At 48.6% G+C, this 23251-nt stretch overlaps 1 protein-coding gene across 1 annotated transcript in view; it reads left to right on the top strand.

Moving 5' to 3' along the window:
• TP63 (tumor protein p63) overlaps nucleotides 1–23251 on the top strand; it is a 107120-nt gene that overhangs the window by 15439 nt on the left and 68430 nt on the right. The window contains exon 2 of the mRNA XM_056849727.1: nucleotides 10828–11082. Within this exon, the coding sequence (XP_056705705.1) occupies nucleotides 10828–11082 (255 nt within the window). The remainder of the gene's footprint in view (nucleotides 1–10827; nucleotides 11083–23251) is intronic.

The raw sequence follows: 23251 nt of genomic DNA, 5'->3' as shown, positions 1-23251 counted from the left end.
AAAAAAAATATAGAAAACAGCATAAGGTACGTCACGGGAGTTGTTATGATGGTTTTATTAATCCGTTAAAACGTCCGTATCCTACGTTTCCCTTTGCTTATCAAGGGTAGGTGGTACGCAAGCTGTTCCTTTCAAACCATAAATACAATAAATGTCACTGTTGTAACAAATTGTGTATTTGCAGGGTGGCCAAATGCATTCTTGGCTGCTTGGAAGTTTTCAGGAGGACGCTCTCAAGGGCTGGTTAGGAAAGTTTTCTACCTTTTGGTCGTTTCAGAGGGTCAGCCGTGTTGGTCCACTGTGGAAGAGCTAGATTTGAATCCAGGAGCACCTCAGAGACCAACAAGATTTGGGGGGGGGCGCGCTTTCGAGAGCCAAAGCTCTCTGCCTGAAATCTTGGTGGTCTCTGAGGTTCTCTTGGACATGAATCTAGTTGTTTCTTTTGGTTGGAGACCCTGTTGGGGCTTAAAATTCATCGTTGTTCACAGACTCTCCTCTCTCCTGTCCGCTGTGATCCTTGGCTCAGGCTTCCCACCTGATGGTGGATCAGGAACGACACCCAGTTAAATTGTGGAACTCCCTGCCCCAGGATGTGGTGATGGCTGCCAACTTGGAAGTCTTTAGGAGGGAGGTGGACGTGTTCATGGAGGAGAGGACTATCCACTGCTACTAGTAAAAATGGTTCCTAGTCATGATGCATCCCTATTTTCTCCAGAACCAGAAGAGCATGCCTATTATATTAGGTGCGGCAGAACACAGGCAGGATGCTGCTGCTGCAGCCGTCTTGCTTTTGGACTTCCTAGAGGCACCTGGTTGGCCACTGTGTGAACAGACTGCTGGACTTGATGGGCCTTAGTCTGATCCAGCATAGCCGTTCTTATGTTCTTATGCCTGCCACAGGGCTGGATGTCGATTGGAAGTCACGGGTACCCAGGAGGGCCAGTTGACCACTCAAAGTCCACCTTGTTTTCCTCCCTTTGCACCTGCTGGGCCCTTAGCGTCTCCGGGAATAGGGCAGCCGTTAGAAAACAATCCCTTGAAAACCCAAGTTCTTTGCTGCTGGTATCTACTATTCAAGTATGAGTGTGTAAAGGAAAGTGCACGATTTTGAGGCCCCTGGCCTTGGAAGCAGTGGTGGAAAAGGGCTGTCAAGTTGCAGCCGTCCTATGGTCACGCCTCATGGGGTTTTCAAGGCAAGGGGACGTTCAGAGGTGGCTTGCCATTGCTTGCCTCTGCGTAGCAACCCTGGGCTTCCTTGGCAGTCTCCCATCCACTTACTAACCAGGTCCGACCCTGCTTAGCTTCTGAGATCTGACGGGATCAGGCTAGCCTGGGCCATCCAGGTATAATAATGAAAATTTGTTAGTAAGAACGGGTGGTGGGAAGTGTCATCAAATCCCAGCCAACATACTGTGACCCTGTAGGGTTTTCAAGGCAAGAGATATTCAGAAGTGGTTTGCCATTGCCTGCCTCTGTGAAGAGACCCTGGACTTCCTCGGTGGTCTCCCATCCAAGTCCTAACCAGGGCCGACTCTGGATCTGACGAGATCGGGCTGGCCTGGGCCATCGAGGTCAGGACCTGGCTTTGGAGGGTCACCGTCTATTTTGGGCTGAGAGATTTTGTAAACTAGCAGACTGTCTCTCTGTATGACTGACGGTCTTTGGTGTCTACCTTCCAGCTCAGAGCTGTAAGAGTCTTGGCCTTTCGTGAAACCACTCCTTTTTGTCTATGACTAGAGAGGTGGATCCAATAACTCCTGATCCCTCAGGGCTCTTCATATCTTCACTGTCCTGTTGGAACATTTCATTCTCCTGCACTTGGCCATTTCTAGGATGTGTCTCACGTATCTGTGGCGTCATGGCCAGTGAGCATTGATGCTGTGAGCTGAGGCAAACGTTTCATTGCACGGCCAGACGTAGTGAGCTCATTCTGTTGCAGGGCAATCCATCCTGAGCTGTCTGGGGCAAGTGGCGGGGGGTTCCCTGGGTGCCCTCTTCCTGTTGCATTGTCAGACTTCTCTGTCTGCAGTGTTGTGCCTGGAGGCAGCTGGTTTCCTCTGTGTCCTGCACAGCTCTGGGTTCTCATAGCTTTAGATGGCAACCAGTAGGAGTCGTGGATAGAGATGCAAAATTTCTGGAAATTTTGAAACGGTGGAGGGAGGGGAAATGGAAATTTTGTGGGAAATTGAAATGAATGCTTACTTTCCTGTCAAGCCTAAACTTCTTTTACTGATTGAACATAAAATGCATAATTTATAACTTAGCATAAAAAATGTAAAGTCCCTCATATAAAAGGTTGGAATGCTGGCAGGTTTGGATATTAAGCTGAACTCTTACAACACTGATCTCTTCAATAATGGGTTGCCATTAAACGCATTATGGCTTATTGCTGCCAAACCTGTTTACGTTTAAACAAAAACAAACCTCTTGAAAATATTGTATACATTTATAGTATTTATTATTCACTTATTTTATACCCTGCCTTTCTCCCCCAAGGGAACCCAGAGCGGCTTACATCAATTTCCTTTTTTCCATTTTATCCTCACAACAGCCCTGTGAGGCTGGTCAGGCGGAGAGTGTGCGACTGGCCCAAAGTCACCCAGTGAGCTTCCATTGCAGAGTGGGGAATTCGAACCTGGGTCTCCCAGGTCCCAGTCTAACACTTTAACCACTACACCACACTCCCTCTCAGTGTAAGAATTTTTTTTTTTTTAGCTTTCCGAAATTTTCCAGTGGAAAGGTCCTGAGACTTTTTCATGCTGTACATATTGAGTGTGAAAAACCTTGCCTTAAGAAGCGTTTCACAGAAGTGAGCCGTGGCTCTTGGAAGCTGGCACCCTGCCAGAGATTTTGTTAGTCTTTAAGGTGCTGCTGGACTCTGGCTCTTTTCTACTGCTAGTAACAGACTGACACGGCGACCCATCGTGATCTGTCTCCTTTGCCACCCTGTGAGACGTCACACGTCAGTTAAAATAACCCCACCTTCCGCAGACAAAGCCAGCTTTTCAGTTGGCATGTGGGAACCCTGGCTCCCAAGGCATCTTTCAAAAATCTTAAGTGTCTACAAAATCTTTGGGGTCTACAGAAGCCCCCGGCCAGTTGCCCATCTCCCCGTTTTCTGAATATCTAGGTGTTTGGTAGCATTCTACTTATGCTGAGTCAATCCCTTGGTCCACCTGGCAGCATGTTGTTGACGCTGACTGGCAGCCGCTGTTCAGGGCCTCTGTCCAAGAAGCGTTTTCCCCAACATCCGCTACCTGAGGCCTTCCAACTGGACGTGCTAGGAATTGAACCTGGGGCCTTCGGCATGTGAAACGGGTGCTCATCTGCTGAAGTTAAGAACATAAGAACATAAGAAAGGCCATGCTGGATCAGACCAAGGTCCATCAAGTCCAGCAGTCTGTTCCCACAGTGGCCAACCAGGAAGCCCCCAAACAAGACGACTGCAGCAGCAACATCGTCCTGCCTGTGTTCCACCGCACCCAAAATAATAGGCATGCTCCTCATGACTAGTATCCATTTTTACTAGTAGCCATGCATACCCCTCTCCTCCATGAATATGCCCACTCCCCTCTTAAAGCCCTCCAAGCTGGCAGTTCCTTGAGAGTCACCTCTGGGCACTGCTGCCTTCCTGCCTGGGTCCTAGAGCAGGGGTCCCCAACCTTTTTAAGTCCACGGTTACCTTTGGGATTCTGACACAGCGTGGCGGGCACATTTACAAAATGGCTGCTGCGGGAGGCGGAGCCAGCTGCAAAAATGGCTGCTGCAGGAGGCGGAGCCAGCCGCAAAAATGGCTGCCACAGCTTACCTTCAGCCACAGAGTGAAGAACCTGGTGCTCATAGAATCATAGAGTTGGAAGGGACTACCAGGCTCATCTAGTCCAACCCCTTGCACAATGCAGGAAATTCACAGCTACCAACTACTGAGCTGTGGAAGTACACACATGAACACATGAAGCTGCCCTCATACTGAATCAGACCCCTTCGTCCATCAAGGTCAGCATTGTCTACTCAGACCGGCAGCGGCTCTCCAGGGTCTCAAGCAGAGGTCTTTCCCATCACCTACTTGCCTGGTCCCTTTAACTGGAGACGCCGGGGATTGAACCTGGGACCTTCTCCATGCCAAGTAGATGCTCTACCACTGAGCCACGGCCCCTCCTAAAGGTAGGTACTGCCAAAACAACATTTTTAAAAATCTGCCTGGCCAATCAGAAGCCTTGCTGGGGGAAAGGCCCATATGGTCCTGCCCACTTTCCGCAAACACAAAAGGTGTTGGGAGTAGCCATGGCGCCCGTTGGCACCATGTTGGGAACCCAGAAGAGGAGCACAACGGATCAGGTGAAAGGTCAGTGCTATCCTATGCAGAGGGACTCCAACACTTGTGCTTAGGATGGCAGCGCTAATCCTTTGGTGGCCTCCAGGAAGCCCGGAAGGAGGGCATGCAGACACCCAAAGGCCTCCCCTCTTGCTGGTCTAGCATTGGGCTGTATCATTCCAAATGGAAGGCTAAGCTGTGGACCGGGGGAGCCGCTTAAGCCCACGTTGAGTCATCAAAGCCGACCACCCGAATCTGTAAATAACTTTCCAGCGTGTTCTCTTCAAAGACGGCGATCGCACGATAAGACGAGCAAGTACCTGGAGCTCTTTTGTTCTCAAAAATGCAGCCGGGGCCGAGGAAGAAGCAGGCGATGTTTGGATGCCGAGCCAGCCATGGCTGTCGTGGAGTCGAATTCCGTTGGGGCTGTTTCTCCCCCCCCCCATTGTTCCCCTGTCAGAAGGCGTACGCCTCCGCGAGAGTTATCTGATGGTTACCTGGGGGCTTGCTGCAGCCTCAGACGCTGACCCCTGCGTGCCGGCGGCCTCTCCAGCCCCACCTGGCCCCGGGGCATACCCTCCGAGTGGCTCCCCTCGGCCCAGGGTGCATCTCTGGGCCTTAACATCCCTCGTCTCACCTGGACTTTTTGCTACACCTGCCTGGAAGGGAGGGGGCAAAGGTTGAGGGGCGCCGAGGGGCGAGAGGGAAGGAGAGGCCGGCGGACTTCCAGCTGTTCTTGTCAAGGCCAGGATTAATTGCTGTTTAAATAGCAGGCGGGGAGGCGGCGCGCTGGACTGTGGAATGTCCCCGGATTGATGCGGAGGAATGGCTTCTCCCCTCTTGACCATTCAGACAGATGGTTTCTGGCTTGCTTGGAATGGCGCTTCCATATTTACACTCTTCTCCCCCCCCAGCCCTTATTATTATTTAAGACACATAATCTGCTCCGGCCCACGAGGGCATGGAACGCTGGACATGCCGGTTGAGTGTGAAGCACTGGTGGCGCATGGCTCGGCTGATGGGGTGGGCTGCGGGGACCTCTTAAAAAAAAAACCACACTGCCACATCCCTGACCCCACACTGAGGGTGTGCGAATCCCTCTTGAGAATCTTTGCATGCCTGACGGGAACACTTGGCTTTCTGGGACTCATAGAATCGTAGAGTTGGAAGGGACCACCAGGGTCTTCTAGTCCAACCCCCCCTGCACAATGCAGGAAATTCACCACTGCCTCCTCCCCACACCCCCAGTGACCCCTACTCCATGTCCAAAAGATGGCCAAGGTGCCCTCCCTCTCATGATCTGCCTAGGGTCACAGAATCAGCATTGCTGACAGATGGCCATCTAACCTCTTCTTAAAAACCTCCAGGGAAGGAGAGCTCACCACCTCCCGAGGAAGCCTGTTCCACCGAGGATCTGCTCTAACTGTTAGAGTCCCAGATTCCATTTGAATATTGCTGTAAGCGACATAAGGAATCTAACTGGGGGTCTCCACCTTGGTTCCCATGGGTTCCACAGGGTGCCTGCTGACACCTTTCCTGGTGCCTGCCAAATGTTTTTAGAAAGTGGGCAGGGCCGGGCCTTTGGAGGTGTTCAAGGCTGTTCAGATTTCTAAAAACTCCGCTTTGGCAGCCGCTGCCACCAAAACTCAATTATCATCACGGTACGACTGAAGGTAAGCCGTGGCAGCCACTTTGTGGCTGCACCCACCAATGCTATGTTGGAATTTCAAAGGTGCTCACAGGCTCAAAAAGGTTGGGGACCTCTTCTCTGCACCAGGCTCTTGATCAGATAGGACAGTTCATCTTCTGACTGTCTATATTTTGCCATACAAGAATTATTTTAATGCCCGATTTTGGCATTATGCCTTGGGGTTCATAATTTCATGACCGTCCCCACCTTTCCTGCAGCTCCTTCAGAAGTCTTGTCAGGTGCTTGTGGACAGAGCCAGCCTAGTGCAAGGGTTAGAAGAAGGAGAAGGAGAAGAGTTGGTTTTTATATGCTGACTTTCTCTACCACTTAATGAAGAATCAAACTGGCTTAAAATCTCCTTACGTTCCTCTCCCCACAACAGATACCTTGTGAGGCGGGGCTGAGAGAGTTCTGCGGGAACTGTGACTGGCCCAAGGTCACCCAGCTGGCTTCATGTGGAGGAGCGGGGAAACCAACCCTGTTCACCAGATTAGCCTCCGCTGCTCATGTGGAGGAGTGGGGGAATCAAACCCGGTTCTCCAGATCAGACTCCACCGCTCTGAACCATGACACCACGCTGGAAGGTGTTCCCCAACGTTGTTCCTGTGGATGCCATAGAATCCTAGAGTTGGGAGGGACCACCAGGGTCATCTAGTCCAACCCCCTGCGCAATGCAGGAAATTCACAACTACCCCCCTCACCCCCAGTGACCCCTGGTCCATGCCCAGAAGATGGCAGAAACCCCATCCAGGATCTTTGGCTAATTTGGCCTGGAGGAAAATTGCTTCTGGACCCCAAAGTGGCAATTGGCACTACCCTGGGCATGCAAGAAAGGGCCACAAGAGCCAAACAATGGCGCAACCCTTCCTGCCCTCCCTCTCATGATCTGCCAGTACTTCCTGTGGTGCCTACTGAGCTTTTTGAATAGTTTTTTTGGGGGGGGCATCATAAGGCAGGACTTGTTATAGGCTGCCCTCGTTCAAATGAAAGAGTTTTCCACTGGCAGGTGGTACGTATCTGGGCTTTCCATAGTCAGTGTCTCGTTCCATACCCCCTTCAGGATTTCCTTCTTCCCAGGAGATATAAGGAGAGATGCATTCTGTTTGGCTCCACCTCTTTTTTAAAAAATAAATAAATATTTATTCGATAAAATAAACAACAGCAGAATAAAAAAAAACGCCTCTTGAGGCAGCCATTTTGGGCTTGGCTTCATTTTGGGGTGGCGCTAGGAAACTTTGTCCTCCAAAATGTCCTATCCTTAACAGCCGTGCTCAGGTCTTGCAAACGGAGGGACGTGAGTTCCTTTATTGGGTCGATCCATCTCTTGTTGGGTCTTCCTCTTTCCCTGCTGCCTTCAACTTTTCCTAGCATTATTGTCTTTTCCAGTGACTCTTGACTTCTCATAATGTGACCAAAGTACGACAGCCTCAGTTGAGTCGTTTTAGCTTCTGGGGACAGTTCAGGCTTGATTTGATCTAGAAAACCACTGATTTGACCTTTCGGCAGTCCATGGTATCTGTAAAATACTCCTCTTGGATGGGATGAACTATCCAGTTTGATAACTGATAACTTGTGATCTTTCTTCACTTACAAGACTTGCTTAATGTCCATCCAGATTTTAATACCAGAATCGGAATTTCAGAATTTTTTTTAAAAAAATGCTTCCGATTTCTCAAACTTCACTTAGTGTGCATGGGCGAAATTTCAAATATTCTGAACATAAGAAGAGCCCTTTTCAAGTCAGAGAGGTCCGGGACATGTCCTCTTCTGCAGTGGCCCCAAAGCTCTGGATTAAATTGCCTAATGGGAGGAGACATATTGGCCTGCTTCTTGGTTACTTTGGAAGGAGGTTAATCGAAGTTGCTTCTGTGGGCGAGTTTGTTTTTTGGAATCTGGGCTGCTGGAAATGCTGTCTCGTCCGGCAGGATGAACTTTTTCTAGTGTTTTTCTTTTCTTACTATATATATTATGGTTTTTTGGAGGGAGGTGGGAGAGAAACATTTGAAATACAGGAATAATGGTTAAGAGTACTCATGTTTTTGCAGACATTGGGAACCAGGGCCAGCTAGGGAGCTCCAATCTAACTTAGGGATGGAAAATTTTCAGTGGAATGTCTCCCACCAAGAAGTTTACCTATTATTTTCCCTGTTTGGCATTTAGGTGCTAGGTCTGTCTTGTTTTGCTTTGGGTTAATGTTCTTGTGGCTTCACGCGCGCTTCTCCCAACCGCATCTTGTTCTCACAACCACCACCCTGTGAGGTAGGTCAGGCTGAAAGAGTGTGACTTGCCCAAGGTTCCCCGGCAAGTTCCCCAATGTAACTGGCTGGCTTTTAGAAGTGGTTGCTGTCCCGAGTGTAACTTTTACTTCTAATGACTTGTTTGTTTTAAGCTGCTTTGGACAATTTATGTGGAAAAGAGGTTGTTGTTTTTAAGGATGTTCAAATTAAACTATTAATTACCAACTAAGTGCCGCACTAGAAGTCTTGAATTAGCAGAGAGTAAGGATTGTGTGTGTTCCCTGGTTGTGACTGTTGCCCGTGATTCTTGGCACATCCCTCTCTTCAACTTTGCATGTTAAAATCGTGGATCCTCTTGCATCTTTTGGCTTTACAGCTGGCAACTTTCTTCCCTTTGGACCCTTTTTATTTACAATTTTGCTGCGCAAGATTGTATCCCAAACTCCTGACGCTGGTCCCTGAGAGGTTCTGCCAGCATAAAAGCATTTAAGGTTTTAGGTGGTTTTGGTTTTTTAAATTGTTGCTCCACCGTCTAATGTAGCTGCCGTGTTGGGATGTGTCCAAAGTCAAGGTGAGGGTTTGAGAGGCGGTGTGGTGCCGCGGTTAGAGCATCGGACTAGGATCTGGGAGGCCTGAGTTTGAATCCCAGCTGTGATGTGGAAACTTGCTGGGTGACCCTTGGGCCGGTCACAAGCTCTCAGCCTAACCTACCTCACGGGATTGTTGTTAGAATAGAACGGAGGACTGGGGAAACGATGTAAGCCACTTTGGATCATTGTTGGGAAGAAAAGCCCTTCTCTCTTTACACGTTACGGAGCAGACTGCTGGGGTTCCCCATCCTATGCAACGGTCAGACGTGAGTTGTGGATTCTCCTCACTTTCCACACATTTGGTGCCCAATTCAGACCACATGAACACATGCATACACATGAAGCTGCCTTCTACTGACTCAGACCCCTTGGTCCATCAAAGTCAGTATTGTCTACTCAGACCGGCAGCGGCTCTCCAGGGTCTCAGGCAGGCGTCTTTCACATCACCTACTGCCTGGTCCCTTTAACTGGAGATGCTGGGGGTTGAACCTGGGAAACTTCTGCACGCCAAGCAGATGCTCTACAAACTGAGCCCCAGCCCCTCCCCTAAAGATTGTTACTTCTGGCATACATGGAGGAAATGGCTTCAGTCCCCCTTCCCAATGCCATTTTCCTGAGCTGAAACCGTTCTTGGGGGGCACTATTTGGCCCACTGGGAAAAGCCACACAGGCAGGTGTAGGTTTCCCCAGTGGGCCAAATAGCGCCTTTCAGGCTGGGGAAATGGCAGAGGAAGGGGAGGCTGATGTAGCACACGTGCCACAGCTGCCATCTGAAGTGGGCACCACGTCTGCAGGAGCTGAGGATTGCCTTGACTACTCCAAAGGAAACCTTTCTCCTGTTCAGCTGCGGGGCATTCAAGGGAGAGAGACGTGTGTATGCAAACCAAACCAGTCCTTAGGAGTAAAAGTTCAGCGGCACTTGCCAAGGTAGGTAGGTGGCGCCCACCTGCCCTCTGGATTCCTGCGGCTGGGGGGATGCAACCCTGAACCAACAAGATTAATGTGTTTTTTTCTCACACAAGATGATCGATTTTAAAGCACCACCCGCTCTATTGTACGGGGATTATATTCTGGAGCACCATTGTGTATAGGGCTTTACAGAGTAGTCCAACAAATCACGCAACTGGATTTATAATCAACAAGCCCAAATATTGCCTTAGGAAAGGCCTGCTTAACTACCGTTTGGTATATATGTGGTGCTGGAATAAATGTTGCTACTCTTCTGGACTCCTGTTTTTATTATGCGGTAATTTAGCATTTCTCAGTGGACGAAGTGGGTCTCTGCCGCCTGTATGAGACTGTTGACATGTGTGTCCTTGGATCCGTAGTTCTTATCAATTGTTTTAAATACTGCTTTTGAAATGGCTTCATCTGCATTGTCTCAAGAATAACAACTTCTTTTTCTTCTATTCTTTTTCGACTTTTAATCTTGTCATCTTCTACTTCTTATCTCCTCTCTCTCCTTTTTCTTCTCCTTCTGTCCTCCTTCTTCTCTCCTTCTCTCCTCCTTCTCTCCACTCCTTATCTTCTTCTTCCTCTCCTTCTCTTCTCCTTCTTCTCTCCTTCTCTTCTTCTCCTTCTCTCTCCTCCTCCTCCTCCTCCTTCTCCTCCTCCTCCTCCTCTTCCTCTCCTTTTATTACAACCAGTAATTTCTAGAAAGAAAACCCTGGTTGATGGATTATGAATCACAGTCAACTTTTTTTTTTAAGAAGTACTTAAGCTATTCCTTTCTGTTGTGAAACTGTTTGGGGGCCAGAGATTCAGAGAGGAAAAGGTTAGGGAAAGCCAGGTGGAGAGTTTAATCTCCCCCTTCTTGCTCCTTCAGTATCACCTGACTTTCGCCAACATTTTCCTCCCTCCACAGTTGCTCTGAGCCAGGAGAACCTTCTCAAGATGGTTTAGGACTTTGTGATGTCCTCACTGAGTGATATCTAAATATTTATTCTTCTTTTCAGAAGTCCACTCATGTTTCTCTCTCTTTCTTTCCCCCTTCAGCCGCAGTATACCAACCTGGGGCTCCTCAATAGCATGGACCAGCAGATCCAAAATGGCTCCTCCTCCACCAGCCCCTACAACACAGAGCACGCTCAGAACAGCGTCACGACGCCCTCGCCCTACGCCCAGCCCAGCTCCACCTTCGATGCCCTCTCGCCTTCCCCGGCCATCCCTTCCAACACAGACTATCCGGGTCCTCACAGCTTCGACGTATCATTTCAACAATCCAGCACAGCCAAGTCCGCAACGTGGACGGTGAGCCAAATGTTAAGCCGCAGAGTCGGGGGGTCTGCCTTTGTGGTTGTTGGGGGGATTGTAAGAGGAGATGGTGGAAGCTTAAAAAGTTGCCAGAAGGTGTGTCCAGGGAGTAAAGCAAGCCGTGCGCAATTATTAAGGTAAAGGTAGTCCCCTGTGCAAGCAGTGGGTCATCACTGACCTATAGGGTAGCGTCACATCACAACGTTTACTAGACAAACTATGTTAACAGGGTGGATTGCCATTGCCTTCCCCAGTCGTCTACTCTTAACCCCCAGCAAGCTGGGTACTCATTTTCCCGACCTCGGAAGGATGGAAGGTGAGTCACCCTTGAGCCGGCTACCTGAAACCGACTTCTGATGAGTTCAAACTCAGGTCGTGAGCAGAGCTTTTGACCACAGTACTGCAGCTTACCGCTCTGCGCCACGGGGCTCCCTAAAGATAAAGGTAGACCCCTGTGCAAGCACTGAGTCATTACTGACCTATGGGGTGACGTCACATCACGTTTACTAGGCAGACGGTATTTGCGAAGTGGTTTGCCAGGGCCTTCCCCAGTCATCTGCACTCTACCCCCAGCAAGCTTGTTGGTCACTGTATGTTTTTCTGGGTGGGCCCAGTTGGGAAGGTAGGTTGGATAAGGTGACTTCTGCAGTAGAGCTTGTGAGGAGCACTGTTGAAATGAAATCAAAAGAGCTTCCATCTAGACATTAGGAAGAACTTTCTGACAGTCAGAGCGGTTCCTCAGTGGAACAGGCTTCCTCGGGAGGTGGTGAGCTCTCCTTCCCTGGGGGGTTTTAAGAAGAGGCTAGATGGCCACCTGTCAGCAATGCTGATTCAATGACCTGAGGCAGATCATGAGAGGGAGGGCATCTTGGACATCTTCTGGTCAGTGGGGGTGTGTGTGGGGAGGTAGTTGTGAATTTCCAGCATTGTGCAGGGGGTTGGACTAGATGACCCTGGTGGTCCCTTCCAACTCTATGATTCTGTGTTAGGGGAGCGAAGGAGGCTGGTCAAGAGATTGTGGTCTCTTTGTGTCGCTTTTCTTCGTAGTGTTGTTTAAGAGAGGCGGAAGTTTTCCAAAGTCTGTTAGCAGCCAGCCATGCTTAAAAATGCTGTGCAAAATGAGTGTTTTTCTTTGACAGCATTCAAGGAATACCGTCTTGGCCGATAGTGGCGTACACACATTCTTTGGGGGCAGGGGCGGGCTGTTGTTGTGCTGTAGCGAACATTCATAACTGGATCTTCTGGATGTGGATAAGACCATCCAGGCATGAATGTTTGCTGCCGTGTGCCCGTTGGATACGGCAGGATGATGTGCTGACACAGCCTGTGTGCTCTTGTGGCTGCTGTGTTTGGTTGAGTCTGGCATGTTACTGAAGACCGAAAAGGCACAATGTTAATGGCACTAAGTGTTGAGGGTCTTTCCATGGAGACCCTCAAAGGAAGCTTGCAAAGGGGCTTTTGCTTCTCCAGACCCTTGTTTTTCTTCAAAAGGTGTTCTTGCTAGTTTGCAAACAGTTCACTGGACTGCTGCATGCGTGTCTGGATGCGCCCTGCTTTCTTCTTCCTCTTCCCTTCCTTGAATTCACACCCTGAACCTTCCAGATTGATTGTTTGCACTCTCTGCTTGCAGGTCCAGATCTGGTTGGTCTCCGTCCTTGGAGATCGCAGAGAGTTTTGGGGAAAAGGGCTGTGGCTCTCTGGCAGAGCAAACCGGCGAGGTGGGCCGGGCATTAAAAGGAAAAGAAGAAGAAGAGTTGGTTTTTATATGCCGACTTTCTCTACCACTTAAGGCAGAATCAAACTGGCTTACATTCACCTTCCCTTCCCCTCCCCACAACAGACGCCCTGGGAGGTAGAGTGAGACTGACCCAATGTCACCCAGCTGGCTTCGTGTGGAGGAGTGGGGAAGCCAACCCAGTTCACCAGATTAGCCTCTGCTGCTCATGTGGAGGAGTGGGGGAATCAAACCCGGTTCTCCAGATCAGAATCCACCGCTCCAAACCACTGCTCTTAACCACTACACCCTTCCAGGCTTGCACTGGGGCAGACTGGGCATGTCCCTCCTTCTCCACCTGGCACGGGTCACAATGGGGCCACGTGGATCCTTCCCTCTCAAGGTGAGGGCCGCCAGCTGCCCACCCACCTTGCATAGGGCGAGGGCTACCCATTACTTGGAGGTGTCCCTGGCAGAGGTGGGGGTCCTCCCAGGCCATTGGCCCACCAGGGCTTTTCCCGTTGGCTTTCGTGGCCAGTCCCACCCCTGGCATCTCCAGCTAACCAGATCTTGGAGACTCGGAGGGGCCTTTGCTGGAGAGGCGGCTCTTAGCTGGACACTCCTTCTGGTTGGGGCAGACCCACAAGTTCAGTCCTCTCAGGAGATTCAGGATGGATCAAAGGAAATGTTTCTTTACAAAACTAGTGATCAAAATGTGATATTCACTGCCAGAGGATGTAGTGGTGGCCACAGGGACAGACAGCTTTAAAAGGGGATTAGACAGATTCCCAGAGGAGAGGTTTGTTAGCGGCTACTAGCCATGGTGACTAAAGGGAACCTCCACATTCAGAGGCAGTCAACCTCTGAATCCCAGTGCCAGGAGGCAACTTGACCTCTGTGCCCTGTGGTTGGCCCCAGGGCTCTTCTGACGCTCTGTCAGGAGCAGGCCACGAGGATGGTATGCGGTAGTGCGATTGTGCTGCCTCCAGGTGTTGTTGTGCTATTCTGTCCAAGGCCAGTCTATGCCCCGTGTTTAGTCTTCATAGATTCCCATACTGTGGGAATCGCCAAGTACTCCTTCTCGCCTCTGGGAGGGGGGTTACCAGTTATCTCCTTTTGCTTTTCCATATATGCCATGTACCTTGCCTTTGCCCCTTACTAGTGTCCTTTTGAATATGGCTTCTGAAACCTGTCGATTCTAACCAATAAAACTGCTTTCGTGGACTTGCCGTCTCCTGGAATCTGTTTATGGGTTTGCTGCCGGGCTAGAGCTTACACTGTTCTGTTTTTTAGGTTTCTGGTTGGTTTAAAACCCAAACCCTATATAATGGTTCATTCTGTTGGTTGTATAGATTCACTTGATATAATCTACCTTCACTCCAAGAGAGCAAGGCAGACGCAGATAGGAAGAGAGGTCCATCAGGGGCTACTAGCCATCGTGCCTAAAAGGAACCTCCATATCCAGAGGCAGTCAACCTCTGGAGGCAACATCAGGGGAAGGCCTCGGTCTCTGTGCCCTGTTGTTGGACCTCCAGGGGAACTGGTTGGCCCCTGTGTGAGACAGGATGCTGGGCTAGATGGACCCTCACTGGTCTGATCCTGCAGGGCTTTTCTGGTGTCCGTAGGCAGTAACCGCTTGTGCCAGGGGTGGAAGAACAGCCTCCTCTGAGTCCTTGAGGGACAGTTGGGTTCTAGAGGCAGCCCTGGCTACCCGAAACCGTCTGCCTGTGCCCGCTGCGGCTAAGCGGCAGTCCCTCCCGGCTCCTTGGGGTTGTGCAAATTGGCCCCAAGTCAGAAAGCCTTAAAATCTGATCGGGCTGCCGAAATCGACGGCCCTTTTTTTGCCTTGGCCTCCTGGCGTGACTCCGGGGCCGTCACCCTCCTTTCTCCCAGATGTCACTCTAGGAACCAACCCGACTGGAAGGTTCTCTCGGGTTACGGTGACCCATTAAAAGTTTAATTGCACGAGGCCCCGCCCTGACGAAGAGTCCCGAATTCCGAAGCGCCTCTTTCTCCCAGGCTTCCAGGGTCCTGGTCGTGGAAGCAGGCGGGTTGCCTGGTGCTGCTTTCTCCTCCGCCTGCCAGGGCTCCCAGGGCCTGCTTTCTTTCAGGCCTTGCTGGGAACGGGTGTCTCTTGTTGGCGGGATCGTCTTGTTCTTGGCAGGGATTGTGCAGCCAAGGGAAACGAACCGGTGAGGCTGCCGGCTGAGTCATGGTGCGCTTAGCTCCCCAGGGCTGCAGCTGGGGTGCGGAGATTTTGGAGCTGTTGTCTGGAGAAAAAGTTCCATCTGCTCATGCAAGGAGATGGCATGGATCCTCTCCTCTTCCGAGTAATCCCTTCCAACTCTATGATTCTATGAGAGGTTGAAGGATGTCACACTGGGGTGTGTGTGGGGGGGAGGTAGTTGTGAATTTCCTGCATTGTGCAGGGGGTTGGGCTAGATGACCCTGGTGGTCCCTTCCAACTCGATGATTCTAGGATTCTAATGCAAAGCAAAGAGGCTGGGCTGCCGGTTTGACTGCAGTTCCATCCGCACATGGTGTAGTGGTTCAGGTGTCTGACCTTGAGCTCTCTTCACATGTTACAGTGAACTCACCTACAACCTGCATGTGCGCGCGCACACCCGTTCGTCAAGAAGAAACAACCTGTGTTCACTGAACACATGAAACTGAGGGATCGGTACCTGGATAAAAGGGGGGTGTCAGTCTCACATTCAACTGTACATGTGTAGAATGTAATGTGAGAATCCACAAAACACAAAGTTAAATTGTGGAACTCCCTGCCCCAGGATGCGGTGATGGCTGCCAACTTGGAAGGCTTTAAGAGGGGAGTGGACATGTTCATGGAGGAGAGGGGTATTCATGGCTACTAGTAAAATTGGGTACTAGTCATGATGCACACCTATTCTCTCCAGGATCAGAAGAGCATGCCTGTTATATTAGGTGCCATGGAGCACAGGCAGGACAATACTGCTGCAGTTGTCTTGTTTGTGGGCTTCTTAGAGGCACCTGGTTGGCCACTGTGTGAACAGACTGCTGGATTTGATGGGCCTTGGTCTGATCCAGCATGGCCTTTCTTGTGTTCTTGCGTTCTTATTTACTCAAAGCACCTTATAAAGAATAATCAAGTGTATACTTTGCATAGCTTAGAATCATAGAATCATAGAGTTGGAAGGGACCACCAGGTCATCTAGTCCAACCCCCTGCACAATGCAGGAAAATCACAACTTCCTCCCCCCCCACACACTTCCAGTGACCCCTACTCCATGCCCAGAAGATGGCCAAGATGCCCTCATCATCTGCTTAAGGTCTTAGAACCAGCATTGTTGACAGATGGCCATCTAGCCTCTGCTTAAATACCTCCATTGTATGTGTGTGTGTTGTAACTTGTGAATAGGGCTTTGGGCAACTTGGGTTCAAATACATACTCAGCCATGAAGCTTCTTGGGAGTCCTTGGCCCAGTCGCCTTCTCTCTCAGCCTAACCTACCTAACAGGGATGTTGTGAGTGGAAATGTGAAGGCCCAGGAAAAATGGGGGGGGGTCCCCCCCTGGATATTTTCTTATGGAAAAATATAGGAATTTGGAGGTGCAAATTCCAATGAAATATTTTTTTCCCCTCTGAAATGATTGAAATGCTTTCTAAAATTATGCTTTACTCACTCAGAAAACATATCACGGAGAAGTCTGGATTTTTCATTTTTCCAATTGGAAAAGTTTGGGGGAGCCCTAAAAAAAAAACCTCCTAGGAAATATATTTTTTTCCTTTCTGAATGAGTGAAATGTGCAAAGAGAGCAGAGCGTGCATCTGCCGGTAACCCTTTTGTTTTGTATTGGGTGAATTTGCTTGTTGAAAACTAAAGCGTTTATATATTTTTAGTTCCATGAACCTTCCAAACAATGCAATTGTATTCACTAATATAAATGATGCATTTTATGTTAAGACAACAAAGTAGGTTTAGGTTTGATCCAAAAATAAGTGTTGCATACAGTTCCATATTTCCATATTTCCCTATATATGTAGTGCCCAGAATTTGGATGCACGGAAATGCGCATGCTCTCTCTTCAAAACACAACACAACAAAGAAGTCACGCTGGCCTCATGGGTTTGATAACGGCACCAAATGCCATTTACTACCTCTCTCTTTTGGTGAATCTTGAATTTAAAATGGAGAGGTTGGATTTGCCACTTGAAAACCAGCAGTTGGAGCTGCAAGGGAAATTCCCCAAAAACCACATTAGAAAAAGAAAAGAGAATTGGATAATGGACAGATACGGTGTGTCTCACATCGCTTGTACGCTGCTTCAAACAGGTGTCATCATTTTATTGTGGGATTCTTGGACTTGCTGAATTCCCATATACCTTGAGGTGGCATAAGCACCTCCCCCCCTTTTTTTTAAACCCAAAGAAAACCAGGCATTTCAAAGGTATTATACTGGGTTGTTGTTTTTTCCAGAAGAGGAGGTGCCATGTGCTATAATTCTACCTCCCATTTGAATGGGGGATAGGCAGAGAAGATTCTCTTTGGGTTTTGGTGATCGCCTCCTGTACAAGCATTCCCCCCCCCCCAATTTCCCTTCCAAAACCCAGATCAATTTGAATCAAATCACATTTAACCTCTTCCATGTGGTCGGATGCATCATGTTTTCTAAAACCATTAAGAGCTCTGCCGTCTCAAGAGAACGTGGGAACTTCAGCTGGCCCATGATACGGCAGCCAGGAGAAGGAGCTGCACCCGCCAGAATGAAAATGCAGGCCTGATTGTTGTGGGAACTGGGCATCTTAAGGTTGCTCCTCTCTCTAAACTGTGGAGGCTATCCCTCCATCCTCTGAAAGTAGGTGGATGCTCAAGACTGGGGCCTTTTGAGTTTACAGAGCTCCATCCCAAGCCAGGTTTGCCTGCCACCTCTGTTAGGTGTCAGGTGAAGTTTGCTGAGCCATTTAAACAAGTTTTAAAGCACATGTTGTCTGCTTCTTTTGCTCAGCCTTACAGTTTTTAAGGGAATTGAATTATTTCAGTGAGGGAATGGGGAGTCTTGAGAGGGTTTTGAAAGGATGCCCGCCTCCAGGTGGGACCTAGGGATCCCCCGGTATTACAGCTTATCTCCAGACTACAGAGGTCAGTTACCCTGGAGGAACAGGCTGCTTTGTGGGGGTGGGGGGTGGACTCTATGGCATTGTACCCCTCTGAGATCCCTGCCCTCCCCAGGCTCCATTCTTTAATCTCCAGGAGTTTCCCATACTGGATCTGGCCACCCTATCCACCCCCATCCCCTGCCAATGGTCAGGGGGGACCTGACAACCCTAAGGTTTTGAGATGTTGAAATGGTTCCTTTGAGCATTTTAATAAGAGAGGTTTTAGATATCCTCCCCCCTTCAGGGTGTATTTTTCGTGTGTGGGTGTCTGGGTTGGTTTTGATTGGCTCTGCTTATTAATTGAGGTTTTATTTTGCTGCCTTGAGATCCTAGTTTGAGGTGGGAGAAAGGCTGGTGTTCAAATATTTTTAAACCAACAAACTGCGTGGCTAGATTTGTTTTTGGTTTTTTTGCATTATTGATAGTTGATTTAACCTTGACGACTTTCTGTTGTAGAAATGTAGGGTGAAAATGAAGCCAGAGACACAGCATGTTTCAAGACCCGTGTGCCTAAAGTAGCATTTTCCAAGCCTCAGAGGCAGGCTGCTTTCCCCTAGGTCTGAAGACAGAGCTCACTCTTCTGATACCCCAAAAGGTTTCCTTTTGAAGGGTCCAAGTGTGAGTGTGGAGGGCCTTTGGGGCGAGGTCTCCTTCTGTGCAAGTCTCTGATCTGGGTGCATCTCCTGAACTGAAGGAGGTCAACTCCAGGCAGGCATCGATTGCAAATCACTGCAGATCACCTGCTCTGCAGGCAGGAGTTCGGATGCTCCTAGCATCCTTTATTAAAAAAAAAAAAAAAAACATGTAGCCCTCAGTTTAGGAAGGATTGTTCTAGGACTGGTACATAGGTAGAGAAATGAAGGTCCAGGTGGGAAAATTGAAATATTATGTGTTTGGGGGATCTTTCTTTCTTTCTTTCTTTCTTTCTTTCTTTCTTTCTTTCTTTCTTTCTTTCTTTCTTTCTTTCTTTCTTTCTTTCTTTCTTTCTTTCTTTCTTTCTTTCTTTCTTTCTTTCTTTCTTTCTTTCTTTCTTTCTTCCCCTTCCCCTTCCCCTGATGGGGGATGAAGGGGTAGGGTTGGAGGTGGAGTCTGGGTAGGGCGGTGATTGGGGAGAGGAGAGACCATAGAGTCCACCCTCCAAATCAGTCATTTTATCCAGGGGAACTGATCTCTGTTGCCTGAAGATCAGTTGCAATTCTGGGAGACCTCCAGGCCCCAGTTGTTGGCAAGCCAGTGAGTTACATGCTAGAGGGAGAATTTGAACTCTGATTTCCCAGATTTTGGTTAGGCACTCTAACTGCTACACCACCATGTCTTTGTATGTTTAGGGGAAGGCCTGGCTATTGCACAATGAAGGAGGGTGGCCGTCAGCTGGTAGCAAAAAGGCACAAGAAAGGGAGGATCTGGAGGTCCAGATGGAGCATTGAGGCTTTGAAAGAGGAAGTTAAAAAGCCAGCATGGCAAAACAAGGCAGAAATCATGAAGGTAGCTATGGATGACTGTGGAGAGATGGCACATGAATGTTCTGAATGAATAAGGGGTTGCTGGCGAAACGTCAGGAAAGAAAATTCCAAGACCACGGTTACACAGCCCGGATAACCTACAAGAACCAATGAATAAGGGGTCCGTCCATCTAGAAGCGGAGTCGTGCTTTCTAGCTGCTGGGACATTTCCTGTGTACGCTGGCGTTTCTCTGCAATAAAAATCTCTTGACATCTGTCAGTGGATTTAGACTTGCGTCAAGGTTGCGGGATTCTTTGAGGTGTGCAAGATTTATCCCTTGCTACTCGAGAGACACGATGACTACCTGGAAAGACTGGAAATCTAACTTGCAGGGTGTTTTTTATGATTGTTGTTATTTCTCCTTCAAGGAAACTTTATATATATATATATATATATAATATTTAGTAGCAGCCAGGCCTGTGAGAACCAGTTCAGGAGGGGTCCACTTTGTGCTATTTTAGTTTTCAGCTTTAGTTCCCAGGCTTACGTTGCCAGATTTTGTTTTCTGGATCACTTTTGCAATTCCAGCCAGTGGCATACATTTTCTCCCAATGTGGCTAACAAAGAGATCTTGACTTCCAGGGTGGGTCTTCACAGATCCTTTCTGCCTCTGCTGCGGTAGCATTCTATGATTCTGGTTAGGGTGGCCAACTCCAGGTTGGAAATTCCTGCAGATTTGGGGGGTGGAGCCTGGGGAGGGCATGGTTTGGGGAGGGGGAGGGAACCCAGCTGGGTTTAATGCTATAGACTCCAGCCTCCATGGCACCCATCTTCTCCAGGGGGAACTGATCTCTGTCGCCTGGAGAATAGCTGCAATTCCAGGGGCTCTCCGTGGCCCAACTGGAAGTTGGCAACCCTAATTCTGCTCTTGGTTTTGCTGTCAAACTTACATGCAGGGCACGTGCTGCATCTTTGCACTGTGCGCTCTGTTATGGAAGCATCACAGGCAGGGCCGTCTTAACAGCATTATGGGCCCCTGGGCAAACCAGTGTGCTGGGGCCCCTACAACAACCACTCACAGGAATAAAAAGTTTAGTAGACTACTGTGTAGTAATATTTATTTATGGCAAGTCACTTAACATACACAGATTAGCATAGGGCCCCTATGCTTGTGGGGGCCCCGGGCAAGTGCCCGTCGGGCCCATGCGTTAAGATGGCCCTGATCACAGGCAATAGAGATGAACTAACCCCATTAATGTGCAGTTTGTCACATGGCGACTCTAACGTAGTGCAGCCGTGGGTACCTTCCCTTGTGAAAATGCTGGGCTGATTCCAGGATCTCTAGTAGATTTCCTTGTTCCTCATCTTCTGACACGAAGGCAACTTTCTCATGTGCACGCTGGTCCAGAGAATGAGAGGAACAAACTCATTTTGGCAAGGAAGGATAAGCAGGTCAAAGAGGCGCGCTTGAAAAACTTGATGCTGGTTTGCCCAAGTGACTCCCTTTTGTGTTCAGTTCACCTGTTTCTAGCTAACTCCACGTGCAGAATCAAATGTGGAGGCTAACAGGCGCTTGGGGTGCATTCACCCCCAAGAAAATGCCTTCTTAGCATTTGATCCTCAACATACCATGCCTTGTGGGGAGGGGCAGTGGAATAGCCTCTGCTTTGCATGCAAAAAGTCCCAGGTTCAATCCCCACCATCTCCAGGTCAAAGGACCAGACAGGAGGTGATGTGAAAGACCTCTGCCTGAAACCCTGGAGAGCTGCTTCCAGTCTGAGTAGGCAGTACTGATATTGATGGACCAAGGGACTGATTCAGTAGAAGGCAGCTTCGTGTGTGTTCAAGTGTATATGTGTCTTAAAGATTGCATAAGGAGGTACGTTGCCCTTCTGATTTTGTCAAGGGACCTCTCTTCTAGAGGGGCTGGGACTGGGGAAGGGGAGGATGCATTTTGAATCCACACCCCATTTTATCTCTAAAGGCTTTGTGAGTTTTTCTAATGGAAAAAATGTGCTTTTTAGGCAGCTCTGGGAGGAAAGGAAACTCCTATGAAATATTTTGTTGTTTGAAGTGAATGAGATAATTTTTAAGATGTGGTGTTACTCATTGTGTAGTGTGAAGACTTTAACGTAAGATACTGTGTGTGTGTGTGTGTGTTAAGTTCCATCAACTCATGGCGACCCTTTGAATGAAAGTCCTCCAAAATGTCCTATCTTTGACAGCCTTGCTCAGATCTTGCAAATTGAGGGCTGTAAGATACTGTACGCCCTGACCTGGATGGCCCAGGCTAGCCTGATCTCGTCAGATCTCAGAAGCTAAGCAGGGTCAGCCCTGGTTAGTATTTGGATGGGAGACCACCAAGGAATACCAGGGTTGCTGTGCAGAGGAAGGCCCTGGCAAACCACCTCTGTTAGTCTCTTGCCATGAAAACCCCAAAAAGGGGTCGCCATAAGTCGGGTGCCACTTGACGGCACTTTACACACACACACAAGATACTGTACAGCGTTAAATGCCTGTTCCATCTTCTGGAGAAAGGTAGGCTATAAATACAATAAAATATTCCTACATATACTGTGTTAGAAACTGCTGTCAATTTGCAGTCGACTTATGGCAACCCAGGAGGGTTTTCAAGGCAAGAGACAAACACAGGTGGTTTTCCATTGCCTGCCTCTGCGTAGCAACTTAGGGCTACAGTGGTGGTGTCACATTCAAGTAGTAACCAGGGCCAACCTTACTTAGCTTCTGAGATCAGGCTAGCCTGGCCCATCCACGTCAGGGCGCATATGCTGTAGATGTATACAACATACTTTCATAGATGCCATTCATTGTTTGAATGTGAATACTGTAATGTATATAATATACTATTGAACAGGTTATTGTTTTCTGAATTATTTGAGTTTCAAGTTAAACCTTTGTAATTCAGAAAACAGTAACCTGTTCAATAGCATATTAGTTGCTAGTCCTGTTGCAACTATACGACGCTGTTTCTGTCCATGTGGTTCTCTTCCCCCTGCACAAAGTTTGCGTTTTCTAATTTTTCTAATTTAGTTTTTCCTTTTAGATGGCAAAAATTAAGATACATATGCATTCATTTGCTGCTGTCTCTTTGTCTTGTATTGGGTACACTGACATTTTTGCTTGAAGCAAATGAAGGGATTTATAATTCTGAACCCCATAAGTATGTGATATAATCCAATTTTATATGTGAAGCAAGTTATAAATGGTTCATTTTATGCTTTTAAAGCAGTAAAATATGCTTAGGTGTGATATGAGTCAAAAAAGCACACTTAATGTTGACTGAGGAAACAGTAGTGTTTAAGGTCGCCGTGGTGGCAGTTTTGGATTCTCCATTTTGTTTGTGGGAGAAACATATGACCCCCTCTCCCTTTATCATCCCACCAGCGCTGGCTGCCTTTTGCGCACATGTATCTTAGGACCTAAATACAGGACTACAAGAAGAAAGGCAAAGTCACGTTTGATTTAGCTGATACTCTCCAACTGTGTAAAAGCCAGGCTTTAATACTTTGGGAAGGTTCTCTAGCATTTGCCTATTCTGTGTGACGGACCCTCAGTTGGGCATCAGAACTAATGACCCATGAAGCGGTGAGTCAGCAAATGCACACGCCGCTTGGACGCGCATCACCATTGGACATAACCTCAGATCCCTCAAGCCTAGAATGATCTCCTCTGACTGGCAGCAGCTCTCCGAGGCCTCCCGCAGGTAGTTTCCACCTCAACCAGAGACCTTTTTTCAGCTGGAGATGCCAGGAATTGAACCCAGGGCCTTCTGCATGCAAAGCAGGTGTAGCAATTGCTAAACACAGATCACGCATGTCTGCAAGCCTGTGTTGCTGAATTACTTTGTGAAAT

This window comes from Euleptes europaea, chromosome 5 (assembly GCF_029931775.1).
Source record: "Euleptes europaea isolate rEulEur1 chromosome 5, rEulEur1.hap1, whole genome shotgun sequence".
In the NCBI taxonomy this organism is placed as follows: domain Eukaryota; kingdom Metazoa; phylum Chordata; class Lepidosauria; order Squamata; family Sphaerodactylidae; genus Euleptes; species Euleptes europaea.
Note: the sequence above shows the minus strand (reverse complement) of the source record. Positions and strands in the feature narration are given on the sequence as shown.